Raw genomic sequence first — 21,836 nt, forward strand, 5'->3', positions numbered from 1 at the left:
TTGGATATACTCATAGTGGCAACAATTAAAAACCACAGTAGGGGGGGTACTGGGTTCCCGGCCAGTGGTGCTCTGTCGTGGTCCCTAGGGGAGCAGCGACAGTCTCCCAGGTACAGTGGTGGGGACCGGGAGGGAGTGAGGGTTCAACAGTGAGCCCCTGATACTAATGACTATGCTTGTGAGCTGATAAACCCAAAATAATAACAAGGCCTAGAGCAACTTTGTGCCTGGGAATTTCCTTCTGTCAGCCTTCATGTTACTCAAATGTGGCCAGTCTCGAAGCCAAACTCAGCATGTAAATGCAATGCCTTCCCCCCAGCGTGGGACATGACACCCGGGGATGAGCCTCCCTGGCAACGAGGGACCACTATCAACTACCAACTGATGATGCAACTGGAAAATGACCTTATACGGAAGGTTCAATGCGGATCAGCAGAATATCCATGTCTACATAAAATACCATGACTTTAAAATGCTGTTTGACCTAAAGTAAGGGGGAAATGGAAAGGAGAAATGAGTTTATATGGCTACGAGTTTCTAAAAAAGAGTCTGGAGGCTGGCAGAAGGTTTGCCCTCATGCACAACTGAGCAGAGTCAGAGAGACAGATAAAGCAGATACAACCCCCAGATATTGGTTCCTTTGAGGGCTAAAGAGACCCATGGGAGTTATGGTCATGGCCGATGGGGTTAACTACCAGGGCAGATGGCCCCTCTTTGGAAATGGTGTGTATGTGTGATGAATCTGGACTCAGATGGGATCTCCCTTCATAAGACTTTCATGCTAATGTGCTGGAGGTGCAGTTAATGTTGGGGTTTAAGATATATTTAGGGGATTTGAATCTCTGGACTGACAATGTGATAGCCAGATCCTGAGCCTCAACAGACTCCAGCACCTACAATCTGATTTATTGGACTTACCACACTCAGCTAAGATGGAGGTGAAGGACAACCACCACACCATGGAGCCTAGAGTGATTACAACTGAAAATGGGAGGATTGCATCCAGCATCCAGGTGGAATCTGAGCCTCCTCTTGACATAAAGGTGCAATGGACACAACCAATCCAGTGTCCACATAGAAGAGGTGGCATTGGATTGGGAAAAGTGGACATAATGGACAAAGGGTATGGGGAAAGGCAGGAAGAGATGAGAGGTGGAGGCGTCTTCGGGACATGGAGCTGCCCTGGATGGTGCTTCAGAGGTAATCACCGGACATTGTAAATCCTCACAGGGCCTACATGATGGAATAGAGGAGAGTATGGGCCATGATGTGAACCAATGTATATGAGGTGCAGAGGTGCCCAAAGATGTACTTACCAAATCCAATGGATGTGGCATGATGATGGGAACGAGTGTTGTTGGGGGGGGGGGGAGAGGGGGGGGTGGGGGGGTGGGGTTGAATGGGACCTCACATATATATTTTTAATGTAATATTATTACAAAGTCAATAAAAAATAAAAAAATTAAAAAAAAAAAATACGAGCTATCTATATGCTGTATACAAGAGATTCATCTTAGATTAAATGATACAAATAACCTGACAATGAAATGTTGGAAACTGATACTCCACACAACTGTAAACTAAAAAGAGCAGTAGTACCTGTACTACTATTGGACAGAACAGACTTTAAGTGAAAAACTGTTATGATACAAAGTTAATATATTTTAATAAAAATGACCATAATTTTTATGCACTTAACCAGCATGCCCCAAAATATATTAGGCAAACATTGGCAAAACTGAAGGGAGAAACTGACATCTCTACAGTAATAGTTGGAGACTTCAATACATGACTTTCATCAATAGATAGAACATCTAGACAGAGGATCAGTAAGGAAACAGAGAACTTGAACAATATGATAAACTAGCTAGATCTAACAGACATATAAAGAATATTGCACCCTAAAACAATAGGTTATGCATTATTCTCAACTGCTCAGGAATAGTCCTCCAGGGGAGACCATTATTGGGGTCAAAAAATTGGTATCAATAAATTTAAAAAGCTTAGGAAATTATACACAGCACTTTCTCTGATCATAATGCAATTAAGTTGGAAAACAATAATGGGCAGAGAATGGGAACATTTGCAAGTATATGAAGGTAAAATAACATACTTATAAATAATCCGTGGCTGAAAGAAGGAAGTAAAAGATAAGTAAGTAAATATCTTGAGAGAAAAAAAATGAGAATACAACATCTCAAAATGTACAGAATGCAACAAAGATAGTGCTTAGAAGGAAGTCTATAGTGTTAAATATTTATAATTTAAAGAAAGGAACAACTAAACTGAAAGTCCTAATGAACACCTGGAGTAACAAGCAAAAGAACAGAAACCAATCCTAGAGCAAGCAGAAGTAAAGACATAAATATTAGAGCAGAGATAAGTGAAATTGAAGGAAAACATACAATAGAATAAAAAATAAATAAAACAGAATTGGTTCTTGGAGAAGATCAATAAAATCAACAAACCCTTAGTTGATGAACAAAGAAAAAAAGAGAAGATACAAATAAATAAAATCAGAAAAAAGGGGGGGGGACATTTCTATGGACCTTATAGAATTAAAAGACTCATAAAAGGATAATATGAAAAAATATATGCCAACAAATCAGAAAACTTTGATGAAATGGACAACTTCCTAGAAACATGCCAAATATCTACACTTACTCATAAATAGAAGACATGAACTGGCCAATTAAATGTCAAGGGACTTGATCATTCAGAAACCTCCTCAAAAATAAAAGCCCAGAAACAGATGGAAGACTTCATAGTTTAATTATTCCAATCATTTTGATTAGAATTAATACAAATACTGCAAAAACTCTTCCAAAAATTGGAAAGGAGGGAAAACTACCTAATTCATTATATGAAGCCAACATCTCCCTAATATAAAGGCAGATAAATATACTACAAGAAAAGAAATTTATAGACCAATCTCTCTAATGAATATAATTTCAAAAATTCTCGATAAAATACTTATAAATCAAATCCAACACCCTTTTAAAAGAATCATACACCATGGTTAAGTGAATTTTATTCCTGATAGGCAAGTGTGGTTCAACACAAGAAATTGAATTAATAAACCACATTATCAAATCAAGGGGTAAAACCACAAGATTATCTCTATTGATTTAGAATAGGCATTTGACAAAATTCAGCATCCTTTCTTAATAAAGCTGAGTTCTTTATTATGAAATTGTTCCTCATCAGACACTGATGCAGTGATATATTTAATCCATTATATGTGATGGGAGATTAGCTGCTGACTCAGATCGACTCCTATGTTTAGGAGCTTTAGTTCTTCCACCAAGAGCACACACAGGACTTATTTCTCAGATATGGCCATGTGCAGAACCTGACCAAGAAAGAGAGGCACTTAGAAAAAAACATTTATCTATTTTTCCCAACTTTGACCTCATCCTGATGACCTCCTGAAGGACCATCTAGGCAGGTTTGATTCTGGAAATATCCTGGTTCCAGTGTGTCAGAAAAAAAGACTTCAGAAGTAAAGAATTAGGAGCAGGGGCATCTCTAAGTTAATCAGAAATGATAGAGTCCTAGAGAAATAATATACAAAAGACATTACCCTAGATATGATTCTGAATTTTCTCCTCACAATTTGCATCTATGCAAGTCAATTATGTAATTTGAGCCTATAAAAGATCATTAAATAAAATGGGGTTATGCATAGGAATACAAAAGATGGCATGTGAAGTCACTTGCTAGGATATTATGCATAGAAAATGCTTGGAAAATATGTTCTGATATATAATGAGAGAAAAGTTTGCATGACATATTCCACTATAATTATAATGTGCTAATATTTGTTGAATCTTCATAATCTGTTTGACTATGGGCAAGTTTGTCAATTTTTCTTTACTTCACTTCCTCTTCTAAAAAATATAGATACTACCAGAGGAAGAGGAAGAGGGAGATGGAGAGGGGGAGAGCGAGGAGAAAGAATAATGAAGAAGAGAAGAAGAGAAGGATGAGGAAGAGGTGTAAGATGATGAAGAGGAGGAGGAAGAAAAGAAATAAAGGTAAATATAGAGGACAGTGGAGAGGATGTGAGGGAAAGGGTGGAGAGACAAAAGAATAGGAGAGAAATGTGTGTAATATATAAAGATATATTATGTAGAGGAATATCTCAACTTCATTCTTCCTAGTAGATTTTAATTTTGTTCCACTCTCAGGTGGTCATCTTTTTGAGTAAATTTTGGTGCACCTCAGGCGATTGGTATGAATATGGTTTAAGTTAAACTAATTACGTTCACACTATTTCTCATTATAGTGATTGATCTAGGGGTAGGCAGGTGATGCAAATGGAAGCCCCTGAATATGCTTCTCTGCTCTTAAAAAAATAGTCATGAAGAAAACTTTCTCTTTTCTGAGCAATGCCTTCTGCAAGGGAAGTTGGAATTGTCACAAGCAGAGACCATTGAGATATTGAATGTAGAACTTTTTGACAGTCACAGCTAAAAAAGTATACAAAATCTGAAAGTCTGCTAGCTTGTTGTTGGATTTTATGTATAACTGCTTTTATTGAGGAAGGATATAATATTACTTTGAGAAATGAAATACTTCTATATCCTGGATTATATCATAACCATCCAGCAGATAGGGAAATGAACAGTAGAGTTCCCTAATTAAATCTTATTAAATAGAAATGATAAATCAGGTACATGTAAAACAAGAAACCCATTGCCTAGCAAAATTGGTGGCCCCAGTTCATTTATGTGCTCTTTTAGATTCCCCTGAGGGAATTTATTTTTCCTTATCTGATTACCTCTACATGATCAGTTATTGGAGGATGACTAACAAGCAGTATAGTTTACGGAATGTGGCTTAAGAGGAATATTTCAGCACTTAATCTGGAAGCAGCAGCAGATATTGCAGTAGTTTGCTGTGGGAACAGAGACTTGAATCTCTGGACTGTCTATATGCCAGCTTGGCCCTGAGCCTCAGCAGAGTTGCAACACCTACCCTCTGGTTCATTGGACTTGCCCAGGTCAGCTAACAGGGAGGTGATGATGATCAACCCCCACACCAGGGAACCAAGAGAGTCTAGAGCTGCAAGCAGGAGAATTCCATCCATCAGCCTCATGGGATCTAAGCCTCCTCTCAATTTAGAGGTGGAGTGGATATAGCCATCTCCAGGGTCCTCAGGATGGAGGAATAAAGTATGGATTAGAATGGACTTACTGGTATTCTTTTACAGAATTATTCTGACTCTAGCAATGGAAGAAATTATATCATTGATGTGGGACAGTGGCTGCAGGAGTTGCTGAAGGCAGGAAGAGGTAAAAAGAGTTGTGATATTGGGACATTTGGGGAACTTGCCTTGACCTGAATGATATCGCAGGGACAAATTCTGGACACTGTATATCCTGCCATAACCCACTGAAAGGACTAGGAGGGAGTTTAAACAACAACATAAATTATAATCCATGCTGTATAGTCACACTCCAAAATGTGTTAATCAAATGAAATGAATGTACCACACTAATGAAAGAAGTTGTTGATGTGGGAGGAGTCAGAGGTATGGGGAGTGTGGTATATGGGAACCTCATATTTTTTATTGTATCATTTGGGTGAGTTATGTATCTTTTAAAAAGATAATAATAATTTTAAAAGATAATCCATTCAATGGGCAAAATTATTTTCAGTGTTTTACACAACATCACTGGAAATGGATGACAATACTGACATGGTGTAGATTTTACCTATATTTTATCAGTGGTCAATATGGTTTGCATAAAATGTCTTTAAATTATGGAAATATAAAAGTAATTTTGGGTGAAATGGTCTGTGAAGAGTCTGGGTAAATATTCATTTAAATGGTAATAAGGAGAAGTAAATAATTGCTGATAAAAAATAAAGCCAATAAATGAATAATGTAATAGAAAAAGATATTACTTTTGTGTCTCATGTAAGATTTTAGTGGTGTGAAGATCTGTGTATCCCAGAACCACATGTCTTTAAATTTAATCTATTCCTGTGGGTATGGACCCATTTTAAGTAGAATTTTTGATGAGGCTACTTCAGTTGTGTGACCCACCTCTTTTATCATGGATCTTAATACTTTTACTGGAATACTTTATAAATGGATGAATACAGAGGGAGAGAGAAAGCCTCAGAAACAGAATTTGAAATCAACAAAACCTGGAAGATAAGGAGAGACCAGAAGATGCTGCCATGTGCCTTGTCATGTGGCAGAGAAGTCAGGGGTCACCAGCAGCTAGTCTTCTGGATGAAAACATCACAATTATGATACTTGATTTAGACATTTTATCCACATCAAATTTTTAAGTAAGTCAACTCCCTGTGTTCAAGTTGAAATATGATATATGCTTTAAGCAGCCCAGGAAACTAAAACAAAGGGTAAGGAGTTAGAGGAAAATATTATTGGTTATATTTATAAAAGTCAATAAGAGTGAAACTATTCTACCTCAGAAGCCTTTCCCTGAAGTCACAGAATGGGTTCCTGTGGATTGAAGAGGGATCTTCCTTCATAAGACTTTCATGCTAATGTGCTGGAGGTGCAGTTAACGTTGGGGTTTAAGATATATTTAGGGGATTTGAATCTCTGGACTGACAATGTGATAGCCAGGTCCTGAGCCTCAACAGACTCCAGCACCTACAATCGGATTTATTGGACTTACCACACTCAGCTAAGATGGAGTTGAAGAAGGACAACCACCACACCATGGAGCCTAGAGTGATTGCAACTGAGAGTGGGAGGATTGCATCCAGCATCCATGTGGAATCTGAGCCTCCTCTTGACATAGAGATGCAATGGACACAACCAATCCAATGTCCACATAGAAGAGGTGGCATTGGATTGGGAAAAGTGGACATGGTGGCTGATGGGTGTGGGGAAAGGCAGGAAGAGATGAGAGGTGGAGGCTTTGGGACATGGAGCTGCCCTGGATGGTGCTTCAGAGGCGATCACCAGACATTGTAAATCCTCGCAGGGCCCACTGGATGGAATGGAGGAGAGTGTGGGCCATGATGTGGACCATTGACTATGAGGTGCAGAGGTGCCCAAAGATGTACTTACCAAATCCAATGGATGTGTCATGATGATGGGAACGAGTGTTGCTGGGGGGGGGGGGGGGGGGAGAGGTGGGGGGGGTGGGGTTGAATGGGACCTCACATGTATATTTTTAATGTAATATTATTACAAAGTCAATAAAAAAATAAATAAAAAAAATAAAAAATAAAAAAATAAAAATAAAAAATAAAAAATAAAAAATAAAAAGAAGTATTCTTTCTGTAGAAATCTATGGATGTAGCCTAATCATTCAAAAACATCTTGTGGCTGAAGCCTTTAAATAATTCTAATTTTTCATTAAATTTTTGTTTTCATTTTAAAGTTTATGTCCAGTATTGAGTTTTTTTTAAATTAACTTGTGGGGAAAAGTACCTCCTGAATACATACAAAGGACTTCATTAGACAACACATCACCAAGTCACTGTGCTACTATTAAATTTAGATGAAGACCTGTTGAGAGAGTTACACAAAGGGTGTGAGCATAAACTATTGGGTGCATGCCTGCTTGTCATATAATTTTATTCTTATTTAATATAGTTTTTCATGTTGAGGGCAATAATCAAAGTAAAGAATACATGGAAAGAGAAAACAACTTCATTTTAGGATTGACTATGTGGGCTCATATATTTAGCTCCAACATCTGTTGGTGGTATTGTGGAAAGCTCTTTGACACACTCAAAGTAAGTACTAGTAAAAAATACCTATATGACATTACCCTGGGTAATTAAATATTTTATGGTCCAAAATATATATTTGAATTGCATTTGAGCAATACATATTCAAAGACAACGTGCTTGTTGGATAAATTATCATATACCCTTCATAATTTTGGCACAGCTCTAAGAATTCAAGCAGAATTTGCTTTTCTGGGGAGAAGCATACTAATGAAAATGGCTTATTGACCCTTCTTGGCCACTTAAAAGGGATGTTATTTTGTAGAAAGAAGTGAAAGTTGGCAAGCAACTTGGACAGGTATGATAGTGTAGAAAAATGGATAAAACAATCTATACAATATGAATACAGCAAGCCAGGAAAAATGATGAAAACAGTCATGCATACTAATCCAAGAGGAGCTGTGAAGTATGTTCCTTCCATGGATTCATAGGTAGCTCAAAGGTAGTGGCTTGTGATCATGGCAGGAGAAGCATAGAAATAGATTTATCAGAATATTTGGTTCCTTTACCTTGGGGGAATGCATGAAGAGTTGTAGTGAATTGTTTAGGTACTTTCTAACTGCCAATGTCTGATAATCAACTAAATCTAGATGTAACCAATAATGCAGTTGGTCAGAACCGGAATTCTAATAAATTTCATTAGGAATTTACTCGTTGGAGGAAGATGGTCATTACCTAAAGGTAAGACAAATTATGGAGCCCATGTCAGTACAGTCTTTTAGTATGAAACAGAGCATAAGGCAAGGCACCAAGAAACTCTAATCTGGAACTGACTGAGACTTGGCACTTGAATTATACTACAATCCATGAGAAATTGGACAGATAGGTCATTACCTATTTGTCAAGAAAATACTGGCAAAATTCTAAATAACTTATTTTGTAATAATCTTAATATATTTGGTGTAATACTAATATAATTCATAGGATTAATTTGCTGATTTCAGCAAAATATGTGATACTACTGATATTAATGACCAAATATTTTGGGAAATTGAATTAAAACCTACACATGATGAACATTCAATGAATCTAAATGGTCAAGGAAGGAATAAGTATTAGTTAACAATCAATTAATTGTTGCATTAAATAAATTTATCCATATCTTTCATAAAGTAAAAATTACAGTGGTGAGAGGAACCAAAATATTTGTCTAACTAGTGCATGATTAGGAAAAAGTCTGTGCTGCCGTATTTGGCAAATTTAAATGCATCTTAAAAATAATACCAAAACTTATTTGGTGGTGGAAATTATTAGCAGCTGGACAGTTATCCATGGAATTTTTCTGTTCTTTAAATGGTATAAAATATGCAAGGGAAAGAATGATCATTAGTGATTAATGGAAAGGCTTCACCATTTTCAGAGGGTGGTCTTTACAGGATAGAGTTATTTCATCACTCAAAGGGAAAGATCTTGGAACATCTTTTTTGACCTTAGGCCAGGATAAGTTCAATAAGATTTTGATGTTTTTTTTTAAATAATATATTTTTATTTTTTAAAAGATACTTAGATAACATAAAAGTTACATAAAAATATGTTGGATTCCCTACATCTTGCACATTTTCCCACATTAGCAACATCCTTCACTAGTGTGGTACATTTGTTACAGTTGATAAACACATTTTGAGAATTGCTATTAAGTGTGGATTATAGTGTACATTGTAGTTTGCAGTCTTTCCCACTTAATTCTGTAAGTTATGACAAGATATATATGGCCTATATCTGTCACTGTAATGCAACTCAGGACAATTGCCACGTCCTGAAAATGCAATCATATTACAACTGTTTTCCCCTCTCCTTCCCCTCAGAACCTCCAGTGGCCACTGTCTCCACATCAATGATAACAGTAATTCCATTGCTAGAATCACAAAAGTCTGTAGTAGAATAACAATAAACCAATTCTAATCCATCATTCATTCCCCAATCCTGAGGACTCTAGGATGGGGATGTGTCTTTTTTTAAGATCAAATATTCCTTTGTAAATACAAAGCCATGTTGTTTTTAAAGACACCTTTCATCTGACTAAATAACTGGACAAGAGGGACACAAATATCCCATTGTATACTGTAAAAGTTTAATATTGGTGAATTCCAAAAAGAAATACTGATTATATTTGTAAACTGGTCTGTTACTCTGGGCTAGTGATACCCTTATATTGTATGGAATTAAGAGATTTCACTTTTACTTAACCAGATTATGATGATGGCTTTGATTAAGTCATGCCAATAGGACATCAAGTCCCTGCCCCCTTGATGGGTTGGGACTCAGAGAAAAAGACAAGGTAGAAGACACAGTTTTAAGTTGGAGCCCCAGCAAGTAAACACATGGAGAAAAACACAGAGGAATGGAGATGGCTCCATAGACATAGTAGAGGCTGCAGGAAGAGAGATGAGTCATTAGCTGATAGTTTACAGTTGGCCTTGTAGAGAGGGCAGAAAAACTGAACTCAGAGAGAAATGAGTCCTGGGAGAGACATGAGACTTATCCCAGGTATAGATGATATTGGAAGAAGCTGGGACCACAGATCCTCGAGAGGAAGAGAAAGACTGAATCCTTACAGACAATACCTGCCATCTTGCATCAACACATAGCAAGACTTTGGTGAGAGAAGGAACTTATGCTTTATGGCCTAGTAACTGTAAGCTTCTAACCCAAATAGTCTTTGTAAAAGCCAACAGATTTCTAGTATTTTACATTGGCACCTCTATGGCTGACAAATGCCTTGATACTGATACCTAAATTATAATACCCATTAACTGAAAATATTTTAACAAATCAATTTTATTGATACATATTAATAAATCAGAAATAAATCAAAAGTGCACTGTCCATGGTGTTCAGTGAAATCACATATTTGTGCATTCATCAATCATTCTTAGAGTTCTTTCCATTTTCCAATAATAATACTAATAAATAAAAATAAACAAAAAATCTCATCTTTCTATGCTTCTCCTGTCAAATATATCTGTTATACTTTTTCTTCTCTCTAGTATATTTGTAAATACATTTTGCAGAAAAAAATCTTATATATGCAACAACACCCATAACTATATTGTATGAGATTTTACTGCCATATACATTACCACTTTACAGGTTTTAGTTATTCTTTTAGTAATATAATTGACTTAGGCTTTCCCTTTCAACTGCTGTCATACCCGTACAATTGTACTACTAGTTACAAACACCGTTATATGATTTCAACATTTCTATTCATTTCCAAAGATTTTCAAACATTTTTACCAATTCTGCAAAGTTTAAATTTCAGCTTTCCATTCTCTACCCTCCCAATAATTTCTGGTGACCTTATATTCTAATTATTAACTCCATGAGTTTAACCAATATATTTAGTTTATAATAGCACAATCACACAGTATTTGTCCTTTTGTGTCTTGCTTGCTTCACTCAACATAATGTCCCCTTGTTTATCCATGTTGTCGTATGATTCACGATTTCATTTCTTCTTACAGCTGCATAACATTCCATTTTGTGTATACAACATGATTTATTTATCCATTTTAGTTGATGGGCACGGCAGTTGTTCCCAACTTTTGGCAATTGTGAATAATGCCACAATCCACTTCAATGTGCAAGATGTCTGTTCATGTCTCTGCTTTCAGTTCTTCTGGATATGTACCTAGTAATGGTATTGCCAAGTCGCATGGCAAGTCTATATTCAACTTCCTTAGGAACTATCAGACAGTACTCCACAGTGGCTGTACCAATGTACATTCCCACCAACAGTGAATAGACCTTCCTATCTCTCAGCATTCTCATCAACATTTACTATTTTTCAACTGTTTATTAGCAGTCAGTCAAATAGTTGTGAAATTATATTGCACTGTAGTTTTGATTTGCATTTCCTTAATCACTAGTGATGTTGAACTTACTTTCATGTGTTTCTTTGCCATTTGTATTTCTTCTTTAGGCAGTTGTCTTTTCAAGTCTTTTGCCCATTTTTTAAATTGGGGAGGTTGTCTTTTTTGTTGACTCGTATTATCTATTTCTATATCATTGATATTAAACCCTTATCAGATATGTGATGACCAAATATTTTCTCACATTGAGTCAGCTGCTCTTTTACCCTTTTGACAAAGATCATTGAGGTGTAAAAGTGTTGGGTTTTGATGAAGTCCCTTTTATCTGCTTTTTTCCTTTTGTTGCTCATGCTTTAAATGTAAGATTTAAGAAACTATTGCCTATCAAAACTCCTTGAGGATGTTTTCTTTCATTTTCTTCTAGGAGTTTATTGTCACTTTTATATTTAGTTCCATGATCCATTTTGAGTTAATTTTTGTATATGGTGTGAGATATGGGTCTTTTTTCCTTTTTTAGGTATGGTTATCCTGTTCTCCCATCACCACTTTTGAATAGACTATTCTGACCAGGTTGGGAGGACTTGAGTGCCTTGTCAAAATCCACTTGACTGTAAATGTGAGGGTATATTTTTGAGTTTCTCAATTCAGTTCCATTTATTAATTTTCCATTTTTCCATCCATTATTGATTTTCAGATTCATTATGTTATGACCAGGAAAAGTTTTTGTATAATTTCCATCTTTTTAAATTTATTTGAGGCTTGTCTCATGAACCAATACATTATCTTGGAAAAAGGATCCATGGACACTTGAAAAGAAATATATCCTTCTGTTTTGATGTGCAATGCTCTACAGAGGTCTGTTAGGTGTAATTCATTTATCATATTATTGAAGTTCTCTGTTTCTTTATTTATCCTCTGTTCAGATGTTCTATCCAAAACTGAAAGTGGTGTATTGAAGTCTCCAAATATTTTTGTAGTGACATCTACTCATCCCTTCAGTTTTTCCAGTGTGTGCCTCATGGATCTTGGGGCACTCATGTTAAGTGCACAAATATTTATTATATTATTTCATCTTAATGAATTGCCCTTATATTGATATATAATGATGTTCTTCATCCCTATTAACAGTTTTGCATTTGAAATAAATTTTGTCTGATATTAGCATCACTACTCCAGTTCTTTTCTGGTTATTTACATAGAATACCTTTTTCCAACCTTTTACTTTGAACCTGGTTGTATCCTTATGTGTGAGGTGGGTCTTTTGCAGTAACATATAGATGACTCATATTTTATTTTATTCATTCCATCAGTTTATGTCTTTTGATTGAATATTTCAATCTATTAACATTCAGTGTTATTACTGTAAAGGCATTACTTACTTCACCCATTTTTTCTGACAGCTCTCTAATACCATGCCATTCTTTTTTCTATCGTCTTCCCTGTAGTTTACCCTTCTTAATTATCTTCATTTCTAAAGTTTTCTCCAAATTTCTCACCCTTGTTTTATCCTTTCTGGCTGCGGGACTCTCTTTAGTGGCCCTTGTAATTCTGGTCTTTAGTAACATATTCTATCAGTATTTTATTGCCTATGAATACTGTGAACTCACCCTAATTTTTGAAGGACAATTTTTGCCAGATACAGAATTCTTGGCTGGAAGTTTTTCTTTTTTTTCTTTCTTTTTTTATTGACTTTGTAATAATATTACATTAAAAATATATATGTGAGGTCCCATTCAACCCCAACCCCCACCCCCCTCTCCCCCCCCCCCAACAACATTCATTCCCATCATCATGACACATCCATTGGATTTGGTAAGTACATCTTTGGGCACCTCTGCACCTCATAGACAATGGTCCACATCATGGCCCATACTCTCCTCCATTCCATCCAGTGGGCCCTGTGAGGATTTACAATGTCCGGTGATTACCTCTGAAGCACCATCCAGGGCAGCTCCATGTCCCAAAGACGCCTCCACCTCTCATCTCTTCCTGCCTATCCCCATACCCATCGTCCACCATGTCCACTTTTCCCAATCCAATGCCACCTCTTCTATGTGGACATTGGATTGGTTGTGTCCATTCCACCTCTATGTCAAGAGGAGGCTCAGATTCCACATGGATGCTGGATGCAATCCTCCCATTTTCAGTTGTAATCACTCTAGGCTCCATGGTGTGGTGGTTGTCCTTCTTCAACTCCATCTTAGCTGAGTGTGGTAAGTCCAATAAATCCAATTGTAGGTGCTGGAGTCTGTTGAGGCTCAGGACCTGGCTATCACATTGTCAGTCCAGAGATTCAAATCCCCTAAATATATCTTAAACCCCAACATTAACTGCACCTCCAGCACATTAGCATGAAAGTCTTATGAAGGGAGATCCCATCTGAGTCCAGATTCATCACACATAAACACCATTTCCAAAGAGGGGCCATCTGCCCTGGTAGTTAACCCCATCGGCCATGACCATAACTCCCATGGGTCTCTTTAGCCCTCAAAGGAACCAATATCTGGGGGTTGTATCTGCTTTATCTGTCTCTCTGACTCTGCTCAGTTGTGCATGAGGGCAATCCTTCTGCCAGCCTCCAGACTCTTTTTTAGAAACTCGTAGCCATATAAACTCATTTCTCCTCTCCATTTCCCCCTTACTTTAGGTCAACAGCATTTTAAAGTCATGTTATTTTATGTAGACATGGATATTCTGCTGATCCGCATTGAACCTTCCGTATAAGGTCATTTTCCAGTTGCATCATCAGTTGGTAGTTTTTCTTTTTTATTACCTTAAAAACATCATACTACTTTCTCTCACCTCCATGGTTTCTGATGAGGGGTCAGTACTTAATCTTATTGAGTTTCCCTTGTATGTGATGACTTTCTTTTCTCTTGCTGCTTTGAGAATCCTCTCTTTATCAATGACATTTGACATTCTAAAAAGTAGGTGACTTGGTAGGTCTATTTGGATTTATTTTCTTTGGAGTGTGTTATATTTCTTGGATATTGATATTTATGTCTTTCATGAAGGTTGGGAAGTTTTAAGCCATTATTTCCTCAAATATTCTTTCTACCCCCTTCCATTCTCTTCTCATTCTGGAACACTGATAATGCAACACTTGTGTTTTCCATTGTAATTCAATTCCCTGAGTCTCTGTTCCATTCTCTTTTCTTTCTGATCTCCTGTCTTTTCTACTTCAGATATTTTTCTTTGAAATCATATATTCTGTCTTCAAGCATTTCAATTCTGCTCTCATGTGCCTCTACTATATTCTTTTATCCACCCCCCTCCCCCCATGGCTTTATTTTCTTTTTGGTTGCTGTCTGCTCTCTGTGCCCATTCGCTGTGCCTTCTTCTGTGTCCATATTTATTCTACCCCCTCCTTGTGGCTTGTTTGCTGTCTGCTCTCTGTATCTACCCACTTTGTGCTCTTCTGTGTTTTTGCTTGTCTCCCTTTTTGTTGCATCACCTTGCTGAGTTGGCTTTCCATGGCACTTGTGGGCCAGCAGCACTCCACAGTGGCTGGGCCAGCATCTCTCTGCAGCATGCAGGTAAGCCCACCTTCACAAGGAGGTCCCAGGATATGAACCCCGTACCCCCCATATGGTAGATGGGAGCCCAACTGATTGAACCACAGCCGCTTCCCCCTCTAGTGTATTTTAAATCCCATCCACCATGTCTTTCATTCTCATAAATTCTGTTACCTTTCCTTGAAGAATTTCACATTGTTCTTTACACTCACTCAGTTAATTCTTGATATTCTTTATTTCTTCAGTAACATTTTATTTAAATTCTTTGAAGTGATTTAGGAGAGTTTTGTGATTATCACTGATTAATTATCTTAAAAATTCTGTATCTCTCCAGGATATTTGGTTAGTTCATTTGTCTGAGCAATCTCTTCATGTTTCCTAGTATGTCTGTTGTCTAGACATCTGATGAGTTGGTGAATTAACTCTGACAAACAATTTTTTTCTCTTTCCTATTTTTTTCACAGCTCTTCTTTGATATTTGGTTCAGCTTATTCTAAGTCTTTAGAATTGTTTGTCTTAAGTTAGCAAATTCAGGCCAGTGGCTCATTAGTAGGGGGCAGATTTTTTCTGAAAGGGTACAACTCAGATAGAATGGTTTTTGCCCATGCAATTTTCGGAATGGCTAGTTGATGATGCTTATCAGCACACCTCTCCACAAAGGTATTTCAGTTGGGCTTTCTTGTGTTCCTGTGCTGAATCTCCAGAGTGGAGATTCAAAGCAGGCTCTGCTGAATGAATTCACTGAAGAAATTTCCCCCAACTCTCCCTCTCTTTCAACAGTTAACAGAAAGGAAGGTGTCTGTCCCCCTCTCAGTCAGCTGCAGTGAGCTAGGTGTTTTACCCTAGATTAATAAATTAGGGATGGTGGAAGGGTACCTTTCCTGGCTGCCATGGGAGATTGTTAATTCATGTTTGTTGTGTCAGCTTCTTTGTCTCTCTGTCCCTCACCCTCCTGGGAGTTTTAGCACTGTCCTTGTCTACTGACACTGAAAGTGGGTCACTCAGATAGATTTTGGCTCTTTCTCCATTGTTTCTGTGAGACCATTGAACTCTGCCTGTTAGTGAGATGCCATCTTCTCACAATTCTCCATGTAATGAAATTTGATAATTTTAAGATGGGTCATAACTTCGTCTGATATAATCCATATAATGTTAACTGTGAATGTGGCCCAAGTGCGAAATAATGAGGATAATCCTACTATTTTTCCTATCAAATTATAGGAAAAGTTTTAGAAATTGTATCCAAAGATAATGCTAACAATACTGTTCTTATTATATTGAGCCTTATTGAGATGGAAAATACCATGATGGGAGAAATTTATGAGTCAAAATTTGTAGAAATTGTAATAATTTGTGAGCATTACAGTAAAGAGAAAGGCACCCATTTGTGGGTGATGATTCCAATAAGAAATACAATCATGCTATTTCCACTACCATTTTTAGAGTAAGGGATAGTTCTCTTGCCATCTCAGTTATGGTACTGATAGAAGCTCACTCTGAAAATTATCTATAGACCTATTTACTCCAGAGAAGTGTGGATGGATCCCTGATGATTTCCAAATTCTGCCTAAAATATCAGCTTGCCTTATTTGGAGAAAAGAGATGTAGTGCTATGAAGGCTCAATTTATGAATAGACAGCTATGGCTGAATTAGGTCTTTGAGTTTAGAGTTCATGAGCTGTATTTAAAATATGCTTATTTTTCAGATGACTTTTGAAAACCACTTGAAAAATCATACAGGTCATAGAATGTTGAAAAGCAGAGCTCCTATGTTGTCACAAATCAGTATGAGATGTTGTCAAGCTGTCTGTGTAATGGGAAGCATATTACTATTAACTAGAATATATGTTAGAGTTTCATTTGGTCCATAGAATGCAGCATAGGTGAATACAGACAATATACATTCTACATACAGAGTATGTAGAAACGGTACCAAGAAATAAGCTTGAAGTAGAAGAACTTGGGCATGATTTAGTGACCCAATTTTACTGATATTCCCCCTCTGTAGATATACAAATGACAGTTGTGGGAAACCTTATGGAATACCCTAATGGAGCTGTATTGAGATAAGAAAATTTTATGCTTATGGGGTATACAATGTTTTCCTCAAATTGCACAAACATTGAGGATCCAACTGCAATAAAATAACTAATGTTTAATTAGAACTATACCCACCTTGCTAAACATTCTGCAAAGATTTTAGATGCTTATCATGGGAGGTTGAGACAATTCAAAGTGATAATCTAGGAGGCTTATCCAGATATAAAAGCCTTGCTTACTCTAACAAGAACACTAGCAAAAAGATTTGCACAAGAAGTTTTGAAATGTTCTTAAGCATAACCTCTGGAATGACCTCCTGACTCACTTTGAAATCCCCTGGCCATAAAATCTCATTTGTATTTAACATTTTCCATTTTGTCAAGGTCTTTTTCCAGATACATCCTTAATCAGAGTTTGGTAATAATCTCTAAGTGTCAGGGAGGCTCATTCCCAAGAGTCCTCCTATGCCAGGAGGAAGGTAATACCTTTATATGCTGAATTTGGCCTAGAGAGAGGCCACATTTGAGCAATGAGGAGGCTTTCAGGATGTAACTCTTAGGTAATATATAATAATAGTATAAGTTGCAATTTCACAAGAAGAAGTTTATAAGTATAATAATCATTATCAAGGGCCTAATTTAATGGTCTGTATTCCTTTGCTAGTCACTGCCCATATGCTCAGGGAATTCTTGGTCATCTATTAGAGAATGTAGTATGTCTCCCCAGATTAGAATGTCCAAAACAATGGGGCTACTGGGCACCCTAGAGACATCTAGACACTATAAACAAGGAAGACAATCTCAGGAATTTGGCACCCTGTCAGTGGTCATTAATTTGGAATTTATGCTCCCCAGTGTAGCAGAGTTAGAGTCATTTATAATTTCCCTATGCATGACTCTTCTGCTCCTTTTATTTGTACCTATAATTAGCATTATACTTGTTAAATGTATATCCCAGAGACTTAAATCTTCAGTCTATTCATATGCCAGTGGAGCCCTGAATCTTAGCAGACTTGCAACAGCTGTTTTCCTGTTCATTGAATGCACTCAGGATGATGGGCAAAACCCATGACCCCAAAACAGAAAGAGAGTATATACAACTGCAAACATCACAATTCCATCCACTTGCCCCATGGAATCCAAGCACTCTCTTAATCAGAAAAAGAGAGGGCATCACCATCTCCAAATTCTCAAGATTGTGGAATGATCAATAGACTAAAGTAGATTTATTATTATTTTATTATTATTATACTATAGACATTATTATTATAGCATTCCAGAACTTATACCGTTGATATAAAGGTAGTGGACACCAGAGGTTCTGAGAGGTGTGGGTAACATGGTGGCATTTGGGATGTTGGAATTGTCATACATGACATTTCAATGATGGATACAGGCAGCTATACATTTTGCCCAAATTTATAATATTGTGTGGGGTAAAGGGTAAACTATCATCCAACTTAGTAGCAAGGTTTCAAAATGAGTACATCAATTGTAACAAATGTACAACACTAATGAAAAATTTTGTTAATGTATGAAAGTGTGGGAGCAGTAGGGGTGGTGTATATGAGGATTCCCTGTATTTTTATATAACATTTATGTAGCCAAGAGGTTCTTTAAAAATATATTTAAAAAAGAAATGTTGAAAAGCTTGCTTATACTGTAGTTCATTCTTGTTCTTGGCACCCTCTAATGTATGATTGCATAATTTTCTTCTCTATTGCCTTAAATCTTAGGTAAAGGGAACAAATGACATATATATATTTAAAATTTAAATACTTCAGTTAGTGAATGTGTTATACAGAAGTAGAAAGAGGCTTGATTTGATTTGATTTGTAAGGATTGCTATTTATCCATTCTACATTATTTCTGAACCAAGATAATTGCAGAAGTTATGCTGATGAGTCCTCTTCTTAAAACACAAATCTTTGTATTGATGAAAAGATAGAGCCCTAGTAAGGATGAAGTGTGCTTTGTTGTAGTAAAAAATGGATCCTGAAATATCCCTGGCTTAATATATGCAATTTTAATTTCTTTTCAAACAAAATCCAGAGGATTTGGGGATCATGTAGTTCATTGGTCAACCGTATAACTATTAATCCAGTTAGCTTTCTCTGTAGATTCCTGCCATTATATTGCATTTCTTTTAGTCTCACTGCAGTATGGAAAACAGGAGCTGTATCATTGCACACTGGCTCTTGAAATTTTCAGCAAGCTAGTCATGTGACCCTTCTTTATTAAACAAAAAGAGGCCGAATCTATAGATAAGGGTTTGGAAAATATGGGTATTTGATGATGAACAAATATTTTTGTCATAACTGATGAAAAGTGTTCTCAAAATTAAAAGAAATGATTTGTTAACTGTTGCATATTAATATTCATGTAATATATATATATATAAAACAACAGAATGACTGATAAATATTTTGGGTTAAGTCAGTCCTTACAAACACAGACATTAAATATCAAAATTTGGTAGGGTATCTGTTTTGAGCATTCTGAATCCCTTCCTTTTATCTAGGTGCATTCTCTTAGAATTGTCCTGTAAGTGATCATATTGGTCTGCAATTCTCTATTCAGATTTGAATGTGCAGATTTTCTGTCTTGTTTACTCAGGTATCAAATACCTCTCTATTTTTAATTCTATTAGCTAAGGCTCTAATCTATTTAATAAAATCTATTTTGAAAGTGGAGTACATGTGAATTCTTTTGACAGGAGAAAATGCTTCACAGATGTATTCTACCTAGAAATATCATGTGTAAGGTTGCTTGATGACTGTGACTGAAATAATTTAATATCCCTTCTTGCTTTAGGCAGAGAAAATAATTTGCTGAGCAAATCCTGGATTATTATGTAATTGGCGCTTTGTTGTTTGTACAAAACAATGCCATTAATTATGTGATGATACCTGTCTTAATGACTTTTTTCCTCCAAATCCATTATTTTTGGATGATACTTATGTCCCATAAAATTTTGTCTACACTAATGTAAGAAGTTGGGATTAACACATTGCCTTTTTTTTTTTTTTTACCAAATTCTAACAATGAAAGTTTTTTATATTTTTAAAGTACTTGGGAATTATTTGCATAAGCTATACCTGAAGATTTGCAGATAAATTTTTCATAGACTAGATCATACCATATATTTTCCAAACATTGTGAAAATTTTATTTCAATGAACCAAATGTCACTGATTATTACTTTGTATATGAAATGCATTTTCTAATTGGATTGGACTACAGTTACCATTTATGAAAAACAAACTACTAAACATTTCAGATAACAAGAAAATATGTACTTAACCCACAAATCCTGAACACAAGACCATTTATTTTGCTTTAGACACAATTCTTCTTTAAATATGTATAGATTTTGTATTATCTATTTACCTAGATTGTTACCCAAGATCACTCTTTGGCTCCATAGCTTCTTCATTGCATTTTTCACCTCTGCATTTCTGAGTGTGTAGATTAAAGGGTTTAACATGGGTGCTATTATAGTATAAAATACAGTCACTGCTTTATCGATAGGAAAGGTACCTGTGGGGCGAAGGTATATAAATATACAGGGCACAAAGAGTAAGATGACTACGGTAATATGTGAGGTGCAGGTAGAAAGAGCCTTCCGCCGTCCTTCAGAGCTGTGAGTTCTGAGGGTGCAAAGGATGAGGACATAGGAGGTAATAAGAATAGAAAAAATGAGCGTGCACATAAACCCAGTGTTGGCGGCAACAAAAAGTCCTAGGATGTGAGTATCAGTGCAGGCGAGTTTTAGCAGAGGGTAAAAATCACAGAAGAAATGGTCAATGACATTGGGGCCACAGAAAGGTAACCACACCATAAAAAGGATTTGAATCAGGGCATGAAGAAATCCTCCAGCCCAGGATAAAGCCACCAGAAGGCCACACACCCTCCGGTTCATTGTGATCAGGTAGTGCAGGGGCTTGCAGATGGCAACATAGCGATCATAGGCCATCACTGTGAGCAGGATGATTTCAGCTCCACCAGTTAAATGCTCCACAAAGAGCTGAGTCATGCACCCGTTGAAGGAGATAGTTTTCTTTTTGGCAAGTAAGTCAAATATCATTTTGGGGGCTGTGATAGAAGAGTAGGTGCCATCTATGAAGGACAAAAATGACAGAAAAAAATACATGGGGGTGCTAAGGACCGGGCTGGTGGCAATGGTCACTATAATCAGTAGGTTACCTGCAAGAGTGAGAAAGTAGATGAGTATAAACACAGCAAAGAAGACTTTCTGCATGTCTGGGTTCTGTGTCAGACCAAGCAGGATGAATTCAGTCACGTTGTTCACCCCTCCATGAATCCAATTTTGCATTTGGATAATTGATTTATCTGCAAATGGCGTAGAGATTGAAATGGATTTAGATAAATTTTGATGAAGAGAATAATATATTTCCCAGATAAAATATTTTATTTCTGTTATTGATGGAATTGCTGAACAGATAAATGCAAAACTTACTGTTGGGCAAATTTTTTGAATCACATATTTAATACATAGACCACTTCTACATGCAAATACACACACACATATGCACAGTTTTATGACTACTGACATGCGACATGCTAGACTGAATCCTCTTCCAGTCTCTTCCATAGTGTGTTCTCCCATGGAAAGCAGGAATAAAATGATACCTGTCTCACAGAATAAAAATTAAAAGAAATCCTTTGAACTACACTAGATAGTCCCTGAATGCTAATTTAAACTTTGGACTATAGTTTATAGCA

The 21,836-nt window shown here is 36.6% G+C and overlaps 1 protein-coding gene across 1 annotated transcript; it reads right to left on the bottom strand.

Moving 5' to 3' along the window:
• Positions 1-11,848: 11,848 nt before the first annotated feature.
• LOC101422879 (olfactory receptor 4C5-like) lies at positions 11,849-21,426 on the bottom strand (the record flags this gene model as incomplete). Its single annotated transcript, XM_012520027.3, has 2 exons — positions 20,493-21,426; positions 11,849-11,865 (listed from the first exon to the last, which is right to left on the bottom strand). Coding segments are annotated over exons 1-2 (951 nt in total), but the record flags the coding sequence as incomplete, so codon positions are not given.
• Between the last annotated feature and the right edge of the window lie 410 nt (positions 21,427-21,836).

Source organism: Dasypus novemcinctus, chromosome 16 (genome assembly GCF_030445035.2).
Source record: "Dasypus novemcinctus isolate mDasNov1 chromosome 16, mDasNov1.1.hap2, whole genome shotgun sequence".
NCBI lineage: Eukaryota > Metazoa > Chordata > Mammalia > Cingulata > Dasypodidae > Dasypus > Dasypus novemcinctus.